At 34.1% G+C, this 17552-nt stretch overlaps 2 protein-coding genes and 1 pseudogene across 2 annotated transcripts; all 3 read left to right on the top strand.

Annotated features, from left to right (window-relative positions):
* Positions 1-3199: 3199 nt before the first annotated feature.
* On the top strand, positions 3200-12341 carry LOC137817553 (nucleolar complex-associated protein 3-like). Its single transcript, XM_068620840.1, has 10 exons — positions 3200-3372; positions 6194-7264; positions 7360-7523; positions 8717-8855; positions 9199-9375; positions 9448-9584; positions 9819-10148; positions 10864-11003; positions 11141-11238; positions 11738-12341. Exons 2-10 carry the CDS (start codon positions 7124-7126, stop codon positions 12212-12214), a joined length of 1803 nt encoding a protein of 600 aa, XP_068476941.1. The 5' UTR covers positions 3200-3372; positions 6194-7123; the 3' UTR covers positions 12215-12341.
* LOC137817558 (uncharacterized) lies at positions 6340-6864 on the top strand. Its single transcript, XM_068620843.1, has one exon. The coding sequence runs from the start codon at positions 6340-6342 to the stop codon at positions 6862-6864; it is 525 nt and encodes a 174-aa protein (XP_068476944.1).
* A 1475-nt stretch (positions 12342-13816) lies between the features above and the next one.
* Positions 13817-15269, top strand: LOC137817559 (fasciclin-like arabinogalactan protein 12; annotated as a pseudogene).
* Positions 15270-17552: the final 2283 nt, after the last annotated feature.

Below are 17552 nucleotides of genomic sequence, written 5' to 3'. Positions count from 1 at the left end.
CAAATTAATTACTAAACTGATGAGTAAATGAAGTTCAATTAAATTTTGTGACTAGAAGATATATAATACAACACAAAAGTAGTTCACTTAACTATTTGATGATTAAAATATATGAATAAATAATAAAATAGTAGAGATATATCTCTGGAAATAAGTAAAGTAACTTACGCATATCTATTATAGTTTTAAAAATTCTTTTTGAAATTTTTTCAAAACCATGATTTTTTTTATTCTAGAATTTTTTATGTACAATAGAGCATGTTTATATCAATTAATCTAGGTAAGTACGATTAAATACTTTCTAATGGTTGAAAATGGTTACTTACAAATTTAAATATTCAATATTAACTTGCAGTCAGAGAAATTTCTTGATTAAATACTTAAAATCGACAATTGAACATGTTCATCATTTTGATAGATAGTAATACTTTAATCAAATTAGCTCTAAAGAAAAAAAAAACAAAATTAGCTCTAAAGAAAAAAAAAAAACCTTTTTTTTGTATTATCTAAAATTAGGATATGCGTTTTCAACAATAATAACTATAAAGTCTTCAAAGTTTATTATTAAAAAATTGCCTTAATTATTAATATAATCATGAATATCATTTTGTTTTAATATTTTAACATTTCCAATAAATTAATTTTTAATAGAATCCTTCAATTTAGTCAAATAAAACTATTTTAATCACAATAAAAATAAATTAAATTTTTAATATATAATATTAATTATTTTAAAGTTTAATAATAAAATTACTTGATACGTTAGAAATAAAAGATACTCGCTATGTTAATTTTTTTATGCAAATTGAATGTTACACGTGTTACAGACTTTGCCAGAAAAACGAAAGTTATACTAAAAAATTATGTAACACTTTATATTATTTAAATATAAGTTTTGTAAAAGAAATATATAACACTTTTTCTAATATACAGTAATAATAATTTACTTATAAACTTTATTTTTGTAAACTTTTAAAAAATTGAATGTAGTTTTAAAAAATTTTAATCATTAAATTATTTTTTTTTATAAAAAAATTAGTTGAATTTTTCTATTTTCATTGAGACCTTTCGTCTCGTTAATTTAATTGTAATCCTTTTTTATATTAAAGAGAACACCAAGAAAAACAAAGAGTATCATAGTCAAAACTTAAATATTCTATAAATTTAATTAAAATTCTCCTTTGTGAGATATTAATTAGACTTTTATAAGAATACTTTATTAAAAATTATAATATACCTTTGGTATTCAAAATTGAAATACTATAATTTTATTTTATATTAATTAAGTTTTTCTTTAATTTCACATTAAATATGTATGTATGCACCCTAATACTTATGAGGGTATTAAATACAACAAAGTAAGGGTACATAGCAATGCTGAACAAGGTCCTGAGCAATGCTGAAATCTGCATTTAGTTTTTTGTAAGTCTTTTCGTAGGTCTTTGTTGCTGCTATTTTGATATGTATAGTACACATACCAGTATTTAAATATATGCTTCCCTTTGCTTTTGAGGGTATTGGTAGAAGGTATAACTATCTCTTCTTTTCCAGGGTTGGAGTACTAAACAGCAACAAAGTAACAATGGATTTTATGATTTGCATTGCACTACAATTTTCATATACTTTTTTTGGGATGAATATGAAGTGCATGTTTAGATATTTATAAGAAATAATCCCTCTAAGCTTTTCAATAAAGTTGACAGAAAAGAACTTATTTTTGTTAAAATAAGCTGAATCAATGACAAATTTTTCTTCTGATCTGTATATGAATGACTAAAAAACTGTAGAGGGTAGATGCATGTTATCTAGTAAGAAGTAGTTGGTTGAGGGTGGAAGGAAATGGAGCAAAAAGAGTAGCACAAGATCAAATGTGGTTAAATTCGAATGACAGATACATTGCCTGAGATCAATAAATATTGGCAGACATTATCAACAATTGGTGACGCGTTAATGTGTTTGTCCACTCATCAAACACACTATATATTATTATACCTTTCTTCAATTTATTGAGAACTGGTGACGTGGAGACACCTAGAAAGCAGCATGTGAGAGCACCATGGAAAAAAAGCAAGTTGGCAAATGGGGTCCAAATCTTGGTTTTGATTATTACAATAATAGTTGACCATCATAAGAGCATCATTATTTGTACACAAAAAAAACCAACGATGCCAACCTTACAAAATATTGTTTTTAGGTACACAGTACATTAGTAACCTCGATAAAAGATTCAGTACATGTTCAGTCTTATGCAGAGGTAAACGGAGTTAAAGCTGTCCTTCCACACATCACTACTCAGATCTCAACAATGTCTCAGATTCATGCTACAGTATTTTTAAGCAAATATGCTCAGAGGGCCTGTCTTATTTGATGCATCAAGTCCCCTAAACCCTAAACTCTTACTGGTTGCAGTTGCTGTGTTTTCTCCATTTTCAACTGAACATTGATTTTAATAAAGTTGATACAGTGATATAGTTTATCTGTAGGAATCTTGTTATCTCTGAAGGCTGAATGGAAGCTGGACAGCTTTGAATTGGGTTGTCCAAATCCACACCAAAATACATATAGTATTTTTCATGTGTAGCTTCATAATACCCTCTTCTCTATCCTTCCAAAACCCCTCATATCTGTGCTATTTGTCAAAAGTTTCATGAAGTGATTGAAAATGGAGTAAACAATATTTAGTTGTTAAAAGCTGTAAAATCAACCGGAATAACTTCGTGAACTCGTAAAATCTAGATAGCCAGGCGAAACAAATTTGAACATTTAAACTAAAGGAGGAATTCTATTAACTGAGTTTGGCGTAGATGACATCACATTTATTGAAGTTTTCGGATTATGAATCTACTGGCCTGTTTCAGGTGACTTCTAATTTATATTCCACTTCCTTTCAGAAGAATGATATATGCAAGGTGACTTCTATTAACTGAGTTTGGCGTAGATGACATCACATTTATTGAAGTTTTCGGATTATGAATCTACTGGCCTGTTTCAGGTGACTTCTAATTTATATTCCACTTCCTTTCAGAAGAATGATATATGCAAGGTGCTTCTTCATGTTCCTTGTTTAGGCAATGTTAGTGCGTTCAATTTACGCTTACACGTATGTTATTAACTCTGAAATGCTCTGGTGAAGGTTATATTAACTCAAGGATCATAAATTTGCTTGATTTGATAGGGAAGTATAACTGGGATACAAAAGTAGTTCTAGTTCTTGCTGCTTTTGCCCAAGAAAGTTCTCTAAAATGTAGGTCATGCTAGGGATTTATTGGTGCGCTGAGGGCATTGAAGGAACGAACTGAACTGTTGGGATTGATTGCTGAAATGAGGAACCAATAACCAAGTAGGGCCATCTTGAGGGAAAACTTTGATCCAGTAAGTTTTCCATGCTTTCCTTTATCATATTTACAGATAGAATTGTTTTCTCTCTACAATTGTAATGTTTATAATGTTGTTGCGGATGTAATGTGGTAAATGCTTTAGCTGGTCTGAACTTGCCGACACCCCGTTGCTTTTTGTTGGTTAGAGTTAGTTTTTTATTTGGCGGCCTCCATGAATCTTCTTGTTGCAGAATACGTGTTTGATCTGACTCATGTTTGAAGAGACAGGTCTTGGTTTATTACACATTCAATTTCTTCTCCTTTGCATCTACAAAACGTAATAGTCTATTCTCATTTCTCGCAATATTAAAGTATTTCTTAAGTAACTCCCTGTACATATTGGGATATAAGTAATAAAAACAATTCTGATTTTATTAATTATACAACTCTCTCTCTCTCTCTAAACCCTAAACCCTAAAGTATTTCTAAAGATGCAACTTGTGAAGGTATTCTTTCTAGCCTAATTAATCTTCTAATATTAATCCTCTGCTGTCTACAGTTAGGTGTGTCTGAGCTGAAAAATAAGATAGTTCTGTTGTTGATCACAAAACCATAACTAATTAACCCAGTGGATATATTCTTACTGACCAGCAAACATATGAATGTGATCATCCTCTGAATGAGTGGTTGAGGAAGAGTTATAAGATTGTGTGGATTCCCTATCGATCTTCTGATTCATGGACTGAAGCTGATGAAAGTAGTTTTTTTTTTACAAGATCTAGTCTTTTGTCTCCAATCTTTGTTAAGGATATGAATTTTCTCAAAAATCTGTTCTATTTTAGCAGATTGTCTACTTGTCGAGGATGGTCTACTGAAATTAGACTTTTTCTCTATACTTTTGATTTTAAAAATCCATGAATTATTTTTATTTCGTTATTTCAAAAATTTTACTTAGATTCTTGGGTTGTTCGGTAAGTTATGCATCACTCTATGTCGAATGCTTAGTATTTTCCTGCCATGATTTGGTCCGTGGTCTGATAGGTTCTCGAGGGTTACCTGAAAATGTGAAATGGAGGTTCACAGTCTCGATATTATCCAAGTCAGCATTTGTTTGAGACCTGGTAGCAGTAACTGTCCCCAAAAGCAGTGTCGCTTATAGCAGGATCCTCCATACACAATGGTAATTTGGGGCACGAACCTTGGGTGTGCCATACTGCCTGGCATGCTATGTAGCACTATCCGAAAAAAGGGGATGTAGACTTAAACCATTCCCACACTTATAGCATTTAACAGATCATTAAGGGGACACGAAAAAAATACCTATAGCTACTTTCTAAGAGCAACCTTAATACCAGAACAGAAGAAAATACCTTTACATTGAAATATACTAGAAGTGCTCTAGCTTAAGGGTACCTTACACCTTTGGCTAGAACAACTCTTAAGACTTTATTTAACCTTTTTGTCTACTTCGAATAGTTTTACATTTGATTTTCTCAGCTCTGGATTTGGAGTGATTAGATTATTTGTAGAGCTGGACTTGATTTTCAAATGTTGAGCTCTTTATCGACGCCCGCTTGCTCGATTAACATCGCAAGTGCCGGCCGATCGCCAACCAAACTTGCTCGATTAACATCGCAAGTACTGGCCGAACGCCCGCTTGCTTGATTAACATCGCAAGTACTGGCCGAACCCCCGCTTGCTTGATTAACATCGCAAGTATTGGCCGGACGACTGCCCGCTTGCTCGATTAACTTCGCAAGTGCCGGCCGAGCGCTCACCAAATTTGCTCGATTAACATCGCAAGTGTCGGCCGGTCGCCAACCAACCTTGCTCATTAACATCGCAAGCATTGGCTGACCGACGGCCCTCTTGCTCGACTATCATCGCAAGTAATGGACGGCCGCCCGCTACACTTGCTCGATTAACATCGCAAGTAAGCTGGCCACCTATCCTTAGTTGTTCGATTAAAGATCACAACTAAATGGCCGATCGCCCGTTCTTGTTCGATTAAAATCACAATTAAAAGGCCGACTGCCCAAATCCAACTTATTTGATCACACCTAGGGTCACGTCACACCTCGAGAAATGGAATAGCCGCACGATCAATGGAAACCGACCGACACCCATCATTAAAGACTCATCGAACATATCTAACACATCTGCCCTTGAGCCTGGGGGGCAAGTGTACCGGTATGGCCGAGAGGCCGAGACCTTAGAAGACTTGGCCGAGAGGCCGAGACCTAGGAAGGCTTGGCCGAGACCACCGAGAGGCCGAGACCTTATAAGACTTGGAGTAACATTACAAATGTTATTTGCCTTATGTTATGTTCAGTCTTAGGTTCAAGTGAATGAAACCCATACCTTTTCTTAAGTGAATAGTTTTAGTTAAAAAAAGGTGATTTATTTAGTTTATAGTATTTTTTTCAAATAACCTTTGTTGTTTGTTAATAGTCATATTTATTTTTCTAATGTGCACCACTGGGCCTTCTTCTTGGGAGTCAATTGCTTCTTGCACCAAATAAATTTAGATCTACACTTCATCATTCACGCAAAATCATCAAAATATCCTATTTAGTTTTTATATAGGCATGGAAAGTTAAACTCAAAATGTATTTTGGATTTTTGGATTTAAGTTTTCAGAACACGAATTCTGAAATCTCTTTTATATAATGTTTTTGGATTTTGTTTTTAAAAAATGTATGTTTTGTGTTATAGAATAAGTTTCTTATTTTCGAATTTTTTTTTGAATTTTTTTTCTAAAAAAATATATTCCAGATCTCCTTTTCCATAATATATTTTCTAATTTCATATTTTTAATTCTGAAATAAAGGGTAATATTGGAAATTCAAAAGTTAATTGAGTGAAATGATGTGCAGGAAGTAATTAGCGGGTCTGGAAAGAACAAATCAGGCCCAATGTGAAAATTGGGTTTCGGCCAGAAAAATAGTATTTGATTTGAGGGCAAAAGAGAAGAGGGGAAAGTTTTGCGCAGGTGGTGTGGTGAGAGACGTTGAGAGCGAGCATGGGAAGCAGAGTGCGAGGAAGGGTGGTGCAGTTCGCAAACCTACCCATAAAGCTTTTGATGCCGAAAACGTTCACCAACATCCATGAAATTGCGCTGAAGACGATTCCTTCGGCTTCAAAGATCGAGATCAAGCGCGTTCTCGAATCCCTCTACGGGTTCGAGGTGGAGAAGGTTCAGACGCTGAACATGGAGGGTAAGAAGAAGAAACGGGGCGGGGTGTTGATCGCCAAACCCGATTACAAAAAAGCCTATGTCACTCTCAAGAACCCGCTCTCCATTTCGCCCGATCTCTACCCGATCCGAATCATCGAGGAGGATAAGAAGAGGCTCAACAAGCAAACCAAGTCCAGCGTCGTCGAGGAAGAGACCCATGCCAGTACTCACTGGCTCGATGACAGGAAGGAGGCCCAACAGCCCTTCAGGGCCCAACAGAATGGACGTTTCGGCCGCCGCCACGAGAGTGCCGATCATGCTAAGTTCCCCTGGTCCAGCATGAGGTCCGGTAGTAGTTCTACTAGATAGTTGTTATTGATGTTTTCTAGGTGTTGGTTGTAGCTGTTAACATGTTTGGTCTGTTTAAGTGTAACAGAATGGTGTGAGGTGTGATGGGTTTCATAGGGTTTTGTTCATTAGTGGTGATTATGCTAATAAATTTTTAACTTAAACTCTGTTGTTTCTGCTTAAGTAGAATCACATGTTTCTCATTTACTTATCTTCTTATTTCTTTGCCACTGTGTCATCCATTTGCACCCAATTTTGGTGAGTGTAATATGCCCTATCAATGCCTATTGAAAGCATCATATCATCATGTCTGGAGAGCAAATCTAATGCCATCATTGATCATGTGCTTCGAGATTGTGATTTAGTTGGAAGGTTTCTCCAAGCAGATAAAAATTCCATTCTTTCTGCTGAAAGCAATCAGGTAAGATGTGTTATTTGAAATTCTTATAAAATACTAACTTTTTCAATATTTGTGGGACTAAGATGTGTTATTTTTTACTTTTGTCATGTTGTTAGGTGTACTTGCAAAGATTGATGGCCTTAGAGAATAAGCCTCTATTTCAGCATGTAGCGGTTCGTTGTATTTGTTCTTTGCTTGATGCTAATCCCCATTTCAACTACCGGGAAAGTTTGTTGGATGCTACTGTCAGAAACATAAGCTCTACTAATGACGCTATAAGGTTCTGGTGTATATTTTCTGTTCACCATTTTTCATTATAATAAGCTTTCTCCGGAATTTTTGTGGGTATGTATGCTGTCATTGGAGACATAAGAAAAATGTTTATGGTAATGGGGTTCTTATGGGATTAAAACTAAAAGTGCTTGACTGCCTTGTATAGTTATAGTGTATGCATAAAAGTTTTTATAATATACTAGCCATTCGAATTTATAAATGTACAGAAAAAAAACTTTTCTTTATGGATGTTCCTTTAAATCATTTATGAGGGGAATAATGTATGCCTATTGTTTTCTTGTCATTTAGCTAGTGTTGGAGTGGAGAGTATACAAAATATTTTACCATGTTTTGGAAAGCATACCTCGTAAAAAAAGAATTGTAGAATGTGAATATCGATATTCTTGAAGTTGGATTTTGAGGGCTTAGCAATTTGTAACATCATCGTCTTTTTCCATTTAAACGACTATTGTTTAAAAATAATACATGCTTCAGGTGTGTAGTCGTAATGAACTTTGCCTCAGAAACTTGTTGCCAAGTTTCATTAGTAATATTTCATTTTATAATTGTAAGTTGTGGCATCATTCACTTTTCTGTGGAAGCTGGGTTCTGAAAGTCAGGCATGATTCTAATTTCAGTTTATTAAGTGGTGGAAAGACAAAGTTTTGTTTACATGGCTTATATTTTTAACATTGACTAACATTACCAATATAACAGTACTAATGAATATTATAACAGTACTAATGAATATTATTACTTAAGATGGATATGAATTACAATGAGGAAGGCTACCTCATAGTAGCAGTACAGAGATAGAAAATACTATATGAGAATAGAATTGTCCCAGAGAGAGATCAGAATTCCGCTATGTATAACCAAATTTTATATAATAGTGTTGAGACCATTTGAAATCCTTCAGCTTAGAATTAGTTATTTTGGGCCTTGCACTTTTTCTCCTTCCCTCATTTTGTTGGATCAGCAGCCATGTGTCTCCCTGCAGATGACCTATCCAAGGTCTGTTTTGCCCCTCTTTAATGTGCACATGTCACATTGACCCTTGAATCTTTTAGTAAGACAATACCTTGTAAGTTATGAGTTACTTTCTTCTTGCATATGGATAGTGATTTATTTATTTTTATTTCATGATACTTACCAGTTACTACTATGTATCTGTTTGAAATTTCCTTTTTCATTTTACAGGAAGCTTTGTTGTTCAACAATTAAATCACTCTTTACAAATGAAGGGAAACATGGGGGTGAAGTTACCCTGGAGGCTGTTCGATTGATTGCTGATCATGTTAAAGCTCATAATTGCCAATTTCACCCAGATTCTGTTGATGTACAACCCTGCTCCTCTGATATTTGTATCTTTTTCTTGAAGTCTAGATTTTGTCAATTTTCTGTTTCTTTTTCCAATAAATTTCTACTTTACTTTGTGTGGTGACATCATCAAGGGCCTGCTTGTTTAAAGTAGTTTTTTTTTAAGTCTTTTCCTGCAGAGAACTTGAATACTTATGATAAATATTTTAGACATGTTCTAATTTAAAACAGTTCTTTTAAAAAGGCACCAACAACTTGTGTTTTGTTCTGTTCCTGTTTTAGTGAAACTTATTTTATTTTATTTGCGTGGAATGTTTAACAGAGTTATTTAGTAATGTATCTTCGTTGCAATGGCTTTCCAGGTTTTCTTGTCTCTTTCATTTAATGAGGATCTCTTGAAGTATGAAAAGAAAGAAGAGGATCAGAAATTAAAAAACAAGAATAGTAAGAAAAGGAAAAACATGGAGGCATCAAATCAGTTGGTGGAAAATGATAGAAAGAGAAGTAGGCAAGAATCGATTTCCAAAACAAGAGAGGAGGTTATTACTTTTCCCCATAAAAGTCACTTATGGTTTTTTGTTCAGATGATATTATAGTTATGCCTTCTGTAGGTTGAAGCCGATTACAAGGCTGCATCCTTTGCCCCAGATGTTATGGAGAGGAGACAGATGCAAACTGCAACACTCTCAGTTGTCTTTGAGACATACTTTCGCATTTTGAAGCATACAATGCAGTCCATACGTGTCAGGTGTGTTTTTATATAACAAGTATTACTATATATGCATAGGAAATATTAGTTTTCTATGGTTTATTTTATAAACCCTGTTCTCCATTGAATTAGATATTTTATTTATTTATTGATTGATTATATTTTTCTTTATTAATATTTCTTGCTTAAGTTTTTTATTTGTTTTGAATACTAAGTAGCTTTTGAATGAGAATTAATCACTTTCTGTCATGATGGATGATAATTCTTGCTCAGGCCTGAAGCAAATGCCGGGGCATTATCTACTGCTGTGGAACCTCTCCCTTTGCTTGCTCCATGTCTGAAAGGACTGGCAAAATTTTCACATCTTATTGACCTTGATTTCATGGGTGATTTAATGAACCATCTGAAAGCACTTGCTTCTGGAAGTAGCTACTCAGGCAACACTTCTGACAAGTGTTCTAAATGTTTGACCGTATCGGAACGTCTCCAATGTTGCATAGTTGCTTTTAAAGTGATGCGGAACAATCTTGATGCCTTAAATGTTGATTTACAGGATTTCTTTATCCACCTTTACAATCTTGTACTTGAATACAATCCTGGAAGGTTTGTATTAAAATACAATTTACTTTTTCTTTTCAATTTGTTTTTCCTTATGACCAGTATTTTCTGTTGCTGAAAATCTACCAGACTTGCAGGATAGGTAATTTTTGTGGATATTGATGTACTTGTTTTTGTATGTTGTCTTAGATGCTAGTTTACATGCATAGGTATGCATATAAATTTAGTGACTATAAGAACAAATTGTATTGTTAGAGATGCAATACATCCTGTGGGTCTCTTAAGGTTTTAGAATAAGTAGGAATTCAGACTTTTCTGCTCTCACTTTTCTAATTAAATATTTAATTTGTCCCAATGTAGAGTTTGCTTGCATATATGGACACATGAAAAAACATATTGTAACCAAAAACATGTTGACACCTAAAGCTCCGGGGCCTTGTCATGGGTGAATATATTAGAGAAATGGGGATAAAAATGATTACCGGGCCTTCACCTAACATCTTGTGCTTTTAGAATCAGTTAGTTCTGTTGTCCGAAAATTGATTTTGTTCCATAGCGTGCACATACATACACATGTATATATATGGCATTAAATGGAAGCATGGAAACATAAAGTACTATTAAATTTTTGTTTTTTTTAATTTTTCCTTGTTTCAACTTTAATGTTGTACAGGGAAATGCACCTTATTAGCAAATTTCTCAGTTTGTTTTTATTTTTTTTAACTTGTTCCAGTTAATTTGTGTTTTGTTTATGAAACAGAGATCAAGGAGAGGTTTTAGCAGAAGCTTTGAAGATAATGTTGTGCGATGATAAGCAACATGACATGCAAAAGACTGCTGCATTTATAAAAAGATTAGCAACAATATCACTGTGTGTTGGATCAGCAGATTCCATGGCTGGTATGTTTTAGCATTCTTATATCAACCTTCCATTTTGTATGCAACACTACCTTCTGTAATAAAACACAGGAAATAGAAATTAAAATGAAAAGAGAGACATACTTAAATTTAGTTTTCCTTTGAATCCCCCATTTCAGCCTTGGTCACCGTAAAGAATCTCCTTCAGAAGAATGTTAAGTGCAGAAATTTGTTGGAAAATGACATTGGAGGGGGCTCTGTTTCTGGCACAATTCCTGTAAGCATCTTTCGTGTATTATTTGTTTGCATTAAGTGCAGATTCTTTGCTTTATTTATTACAAGCAGTCACAATAAAAGAAATTAAACTGGGTGTGCCAAAACAAGAGGCTAGAGGTGACACTAAAAAGATCTATTATTGTAAAGTGCTCTATCATTTCTTTTGTGGATTGTGCATCGGCTAATAATGTGATAATACAACAAAGTTATGCATTAGTGCAAAATCCTTACATACCAAGCATAAGACCTTTTGTATAGAGATAAATGATAATGAAAAAACAACAGCCTAGTATAAACTAAAAGGGAAATGGGAAAGGTGGAGAATGCTTCGTAAGTAGTAGCCTGCATCTTCCTGAAGCTATTCCTTTATATGTGTGAATATTAATGTCGAAGTCAGTCTATGGAAAAAATGCAAAACGTGTGAATTTGATGACAAGATATTCTGTTGTGGACCATTTTCTTGTGTTTTTATGGACTGTCTCTCCCACTTTGGTGTGCAGAAATATCTACCATATTCCACAGACCCCAATTTAAGTGGTGCCCTTGCCTCAGTACTTTGGGAACTCAATCTTTTGTCCAGCCATTATCATCCAGCTATATCAACGCTGGCCTCGGGCATTTCAAGTATGAGTACTGCACATAACCAGGTCCTTTTATCCAAGACCTCTCCTCAGCTAGCTTATAAGGAAATGTCTCTGGACCAGGAATTATGTTTCACACAGCAAAGTGGCAGTATAAAATTAAATAACAAGCGGAAACGAACAAATGGCCCTGCTACATCACCTTCCATTGGTTCTACTACTGTAATGAGTTCATTTGATGACAATGAGTTGCAGAGGAAACTTATTTCCCATTTTATGGTTCATCATGACATCAAGGAGAATGAAAGGTTGAGAAAGGAGCTGGACAGGACTGCACTATCGCTGCAGCTATATGAACAATATAAGAAACAAAAGAAACAAAAGAAACGATCATAGACAAGGAGGTGATCAGCCATTGCATTGTGATGTCTACGGCCCTATAGGTTCTAACAATTGTTGCATCTTATCTTTATTGCATCCATAGTGTCCAGTTTTTATGTTATGCAGTTACAGTTATTTTCCAGTGGAGATTATTGGCCAAAAGCCAAAAAAAAAAAAAAAAAAAAAAAAAAAAAACGAAACAGTGTTGCGGGGGCGGGGGAGAGGCGAGGGGAGGCGCGAGAGCAGAGGTGGGTGTCCGGGTGCGGAGGGGAACGAGAAGAGTGCGCGACAAGCACAATCAGCGCACAAGTTAAGAAAAATTAGGTTTCGTTTCAGATTAGGTTTCAGTTTTTAAATTAGGGTTTTATTAATTTAGGGTTTTCTATTTGGGCCGCTCATGGATCGCTGGGCCCATGAATCGTCCATCCAGCCCTTGGATCGCTGGATCGCTCCGATCCAGAATGTCCGATCCCATCTCCGATCTGACGCGATTTGCCTGGAAAGATCGTAAATCGGAAGATCGGCGATTAATCGCGATCTTGACAACACTGCTCATGAGTGCCTGATTGGGAGGAGATACATTTTCAATTGAATTACTAGTTGCAATTAGAGGCTATCATTATTTAGGAGTGTTTGGGATCTTGTATTATTCACTGCCTTTCATGAATGGATAGTTGTTTAAGGCGCAATCAATTTTGTAATACTGTCTTTTCTTTGTATGAAAATTGGAGTTGACTACTCTGAAGGAATGTTTATGAAGTGAGAAAGTCAAGTATATTTACTATTTTGGTTCTTAGTTAAATTTATAAAGTATTTTAATGATTAATGGTGAATGTACCTTTACTTTCTCGTTCTATATACTTGTTAACTTGATGAGCAAATCCATAAAAGTTAATGTGCTATTTTTAATTAAAGGGAAATATTTTATAATTCCATGCTCCTTGTGTACTTTCATAACGATTAGACATTTGTATATTGAACTTTTATTTAGGTTTGTGTTTACCTATTTATTATAATTTTTATATCTTGATGTGATTTTCTAACATTTTTTTTAGAGTAATGAGCAACCGAGCTTAATAAATTTAAATATGATAAACTTTAAATAACTCTAATATTTAAAAAAAAAAAAAAAATAAATTTAAACTTATAAAAGATAAAATATAAAAATAAATATTATAATAATTAATCATATTTTTTTCATATTTAATTTTATTTTTTTTTTTTAAATAGTAATAATAAATCTTTATTTATTTAAATTCCATGAAAAAAATTACGAATATTATGAAAAAGATAACATGATAATTTATATTTTTTTTTTTATGGACTTTTACATTTACTTTATTTTTTTTTTTTATATAAAATGATTGATCATTATCATTTTTGCTTTTCATATCATGAAACCATGTATCTTTATTAATTTTGCGTAAAAAATTTTTTAGAAAGAATTATAAATGACTTAAAAATACCTAAATCAATGAGTTACGTAATACATAAAGAACATGTAAATTATATTATTAGTGCTTAATAACATTTACAAAATTAATCTCATTCTAGCCACAACTAACATTTTTAGAATTTTTTCAAAGTTGTACTATTATGATAAATTCATAAGAAAAATATGCACCGGTGAGATTAAAATGTCTTCTCACAGAGTTGTTGCTGCCCTATTCATATAGCTTAAATACCTGATCAAGAATGTTCTTAGCAAGAACAGTTTATACACATTGTTAACCTTCCCATCTCATTACTAAGAAAAGAAAAACCAAAAATGCAGCAGGTTAAGCATCTGATGAAGTAACCCTTTAACAGTTTAGTTTGTAACTTACATCCATACATCTTCACTGATGCAACACATCAATCTCCTTTGCCAGCTATTAACTCATTGTATGATCACAAATCACATTTCAAGATTTTCAAACAAAACCTCTCACCTACCTTTCATTGTCTCCCACTCTCAGACATGCTATATAAAAACCATCTCCTCCACCATACCATCAATGCATCAAGTGCACATTGCATACACAAATCCTACCATTTGCATTCCTTTCCAATATCTTCTACACGATTATCATCTAACAAGACCAAAATGGTGAAAAAGCAATTTGGTTTGTCCTTCTCACTAGCACTGCTACTTTCATTCTTGTACTACACCACCACTTTAGCCCAATTATCTCCAACTTCTGCCCCTCTCAAACCACCACAACCTACCCCTACCCCACCAACTGAGGCTCCTAAACAACCTTTGGTTCCCTCATTGCCACAGTCACCAAGTGATTCCACCCCTGACACTGCAGCTGTTGACATTGTTGGAATCCTGAGGCAGGCCAAGTCATTCAACATCCTTATCCGCCTCATGAAAACCACCCAATTGATCAACCAACTCAATGCACAGCTCCTCACTACTAAATCCGGTGGCATCACCATTCTTGCACCTGATGACAGTTCCTTCTCTGAACTCAAAGCAGGCTTCCTCAACTCTCTTTCTGACAGCCAAAAGCTGGAGCTCTTACAGTTCCATGTTCTTTCTGACTACGTGTCAAGCTCCAACTTTGATACTCTAACCAACCCAGTGAGAACCCTTGCAGGGGCTAAACCTGGAAAGTGGAACTGAATGTGATAAGTTACGGAGGGAGTGTGAACATCTCAACGGGTGAGGTTAACACCACCATCACTGGCATTGTATACACAGATAAACATCTCGCTATTTACAAGGTGGGGAAGGTGCTTCTTCCTATGGACTTCTTTGCAGTGGCGAAGGCACCAGCAAAGGGACCATCTTTGGCACCAGAACCTTCTGCAAAGGCTCCTAAAGCGGATAAGGAGAAGCCAGTGTCTCCAGATTCCTCAGAATCATCTGAGATTAATTCCACAAACACAACTCCGGCACTGTGAAAATCAACTTACAAGGAAAGTGGGTGTTCCATGTTCTTGGAGTACTTCTTGTGCTTACATTGTCATCATGATGAATTTTCAAACACCCAGCCGTTACATACTACTCAGTTAATATTCAAGTGTGCTATGATTGAAAGGCTTGAGTGAGTACTATAGTGGTGAATTATCAGTATATATATCTGAGATTGTGTATCTTCTGTGTTGGCTACTTCAATGTTATGCATATTTAACCTTTTTGTCTACTTCGAATAGTTTTACATTTGATTTTCTCAGCTCTGGATTTGGAGTGATTAGATTATTTGTAGAGCTGGACTTGATTTTCAAATGTTGAGCTCTTATCGACGCCCGCTTGCTCGATTAACATCGCAAGTGCCGGCCGATTGCCAACCAAACTTGCTCGATTAACATCGCAAGTACTGGCCGAACGCCCGCTTGCTTGATTAACATCGCAAGTACTGGCCGAACCCCCGCTTGCTTGATTAACATCGCAAGTGCCGGCCGAGCGCTCACCAAATTTGCTCGATTAACATCGCAAGTGTCGGCCGGTCGCCAACCAAACTTGCTTATTAACATCGGCAAGCATTGGCTGACCGACGGCCCTCTTGCTCGACTATCACGCAAGTAATGGACGGCCGCCCGCTACACTTGCTCGATTAACATCGCAAGTAAGCTGGCCACCTATCCTAGTTGTTCGATTAAAGATCACAACTAAATGGCCGATCGCCCGTTCTTGTTCGATTAAAATCACAATTAAAAGGCCGACTGCCCAATCCAACTTATTTGATCACACCTAGGGTCACGTCACACTCGAGAAATGGAATAGCCGCACGATCAATGGAAACGACCGACACCCATCATTAAAGACTCATCGAACATATCTAACACATCTGCCCTTGAGCCTGGGGGCAAGTGTACCGGTATGGCCGAGAGGCCGAGACCTTAGAAGACTTGGCCGAGAGGCCGAGACCTAGGAAGGCTTGGCCGAGACCACCGAGAGGCTGAGACCTTATAAGACTGGAGTAACATTACAAATGTTATTTGCCTTATGTTATGTTCAGTCTAGGTTCAAGTGAATGAAACCATACCTTTTCTTAAGTGAATAGTTTTAGTTAAAAAAAGGTGATTATTTAGTTTATAGTATTTTTTTCAAATAACTTGTTGTTTGTTAATAGTCATATTATTTTTCTAATGTGCACCACTGGCTTCTCTGGGAGCATTTTTATTGGAAATGCAATCTTGTATATTTTGAATTTCATCCAATTTTAACTAAGCATGTTTATTTTTGTGGGGGTTTCTTGTACTCTTCTACCATCATCTTTATCTTCATTTACTACTTATGGTTCATTATTACCATCTAGTTGTTGTACCACAGCTCTGCAATAAATAAAAAATTATTTAATAGAAATTAATTTTAAAAATAAAAAATTAATTTTTACATTGATTAAATTAAAAATTATTTAAAAATTAAAAAATTATTAATTTTTAAATTAGTTTCTATTAAAAATAATTTTTAAATTAATATTAAATAGCTACAAAATTAGAATCTACCAAATTTAGAATCTAAATAATTGATAGTTAAAACATTGGTAGCTAATTAGATACTAATATTAAAAAATTAATATTTAAAACATTGGTATATTTAAAAATTATTTATTAATAATAAAAATTAATTTAAAAATTAATAATTTTTTTATCTTTAAATAATTTTAATTTAATTACTATAATAATTAATTATTTTTTTTCTAAAATTATTTTTATTTAATAATTTTTTTTAAAATTAGTTTTTATTTAATAATTTTGTTTTATTACATGTCATATAACATTCAAATTTTGTAAAGACCTTTCACTAGATAAATTTGACCACCAGAAATAAACTCGATTTCATAAAGTGTCAAATCCATGATGTAAAATGAGTTATTAAAATACAATAAAGAAGAGACATATTATTCATCTTGTCTATTTTCATGCGTTAAATGAGGTGGTATGATCAATTAATTTGGATGTGTCATTTCATGATTCATATATCATGAATATATCATCTTGCATTAGTATTAGTTTTGCATAATAGACAAATATATAATGTAATAATTTATTTTCAATAGTTAAATTATTTGTATTTTTTACATATTTTTCCTACTATTTTGGTCTGGTCCATGTTTAACAAAGCAATCTCTTAATCATAATTTATTGATTATCAAATTTCATTAAAGTTAATTTGTGTCCTTAAAATTACAAGTTTGTCAAAGTCAGGTTTGACTTTCATCTTAATTTTGTTAACTTCACTACATATGTGATTTCCACTTTTTTATATACCTTCAATATTAGAAAAAAAAACCTTAGTCAACTTTTAATAATTAGAACCTCTCTGGCCATAAATTGGTATGGTCCTAAAAACATATGTACTCATGGGTAAGTTAATCTTCAATATTTTTGAGTTTTGGTCTCTTAATAATGTGAAACT

The sequence above is a fragment of the Phaseolus vulgaris genome, unplaced genomic scaffold (assembly GCF_000499845.2).
Source record: "Phaseolus vulgaris cultivar G19833 unplaced genomic scaffold, P. vulgaris v2.0 scaffold_138, whole genome shotgun sequence".
In the NCBI taxonomy this organism is placed as follows: domain Eukaryota; kingdom Viridiplantae; phylum Streptophyta; class Magnoliopsida; order Fabales; family Fabaceae; genus Phaseolus; species Phaseolus vulgaris.
This window is presented reverse-complemented; position numbering and strand designations above follow the sequence as displayed.

What these genes read in the sequence shown, in the direction of transcription:
- LOC137817558 (XM_068620843.1), top strand. Translation starts at nt 6,340, where the DNA reads ATGGGAAGCAGAGTGCGAGGAAGGGTGGTGCAGTTCGCAAACCTACCC.
- LOC137817553 (XM_068620840.1), top strand. Translation starts at nt 7,124, where the DNA reads ATGCCTATTGAAAGCATCATATCATCATGTCTGGAGAGCAAATCTAAT. An exon ending in TTCACCCAGATTCTGTTGAT is followed by an intron (nt 8,856 to 9,198) that starts GTACAACCCTGC and finishes ATGGCTTTCCAG; the next exon opens with GTTTTCTTGTCTCTTTCATT. An exon ending in CTTGAATACAATCCTGGAAG is followed by an intron (nt 10,149 to 10,863) that starts GTTTGTATTAAA and finishes TTTATGAAACAG; the next exon opens with AGATCAAGGAGAGGTTTTAG.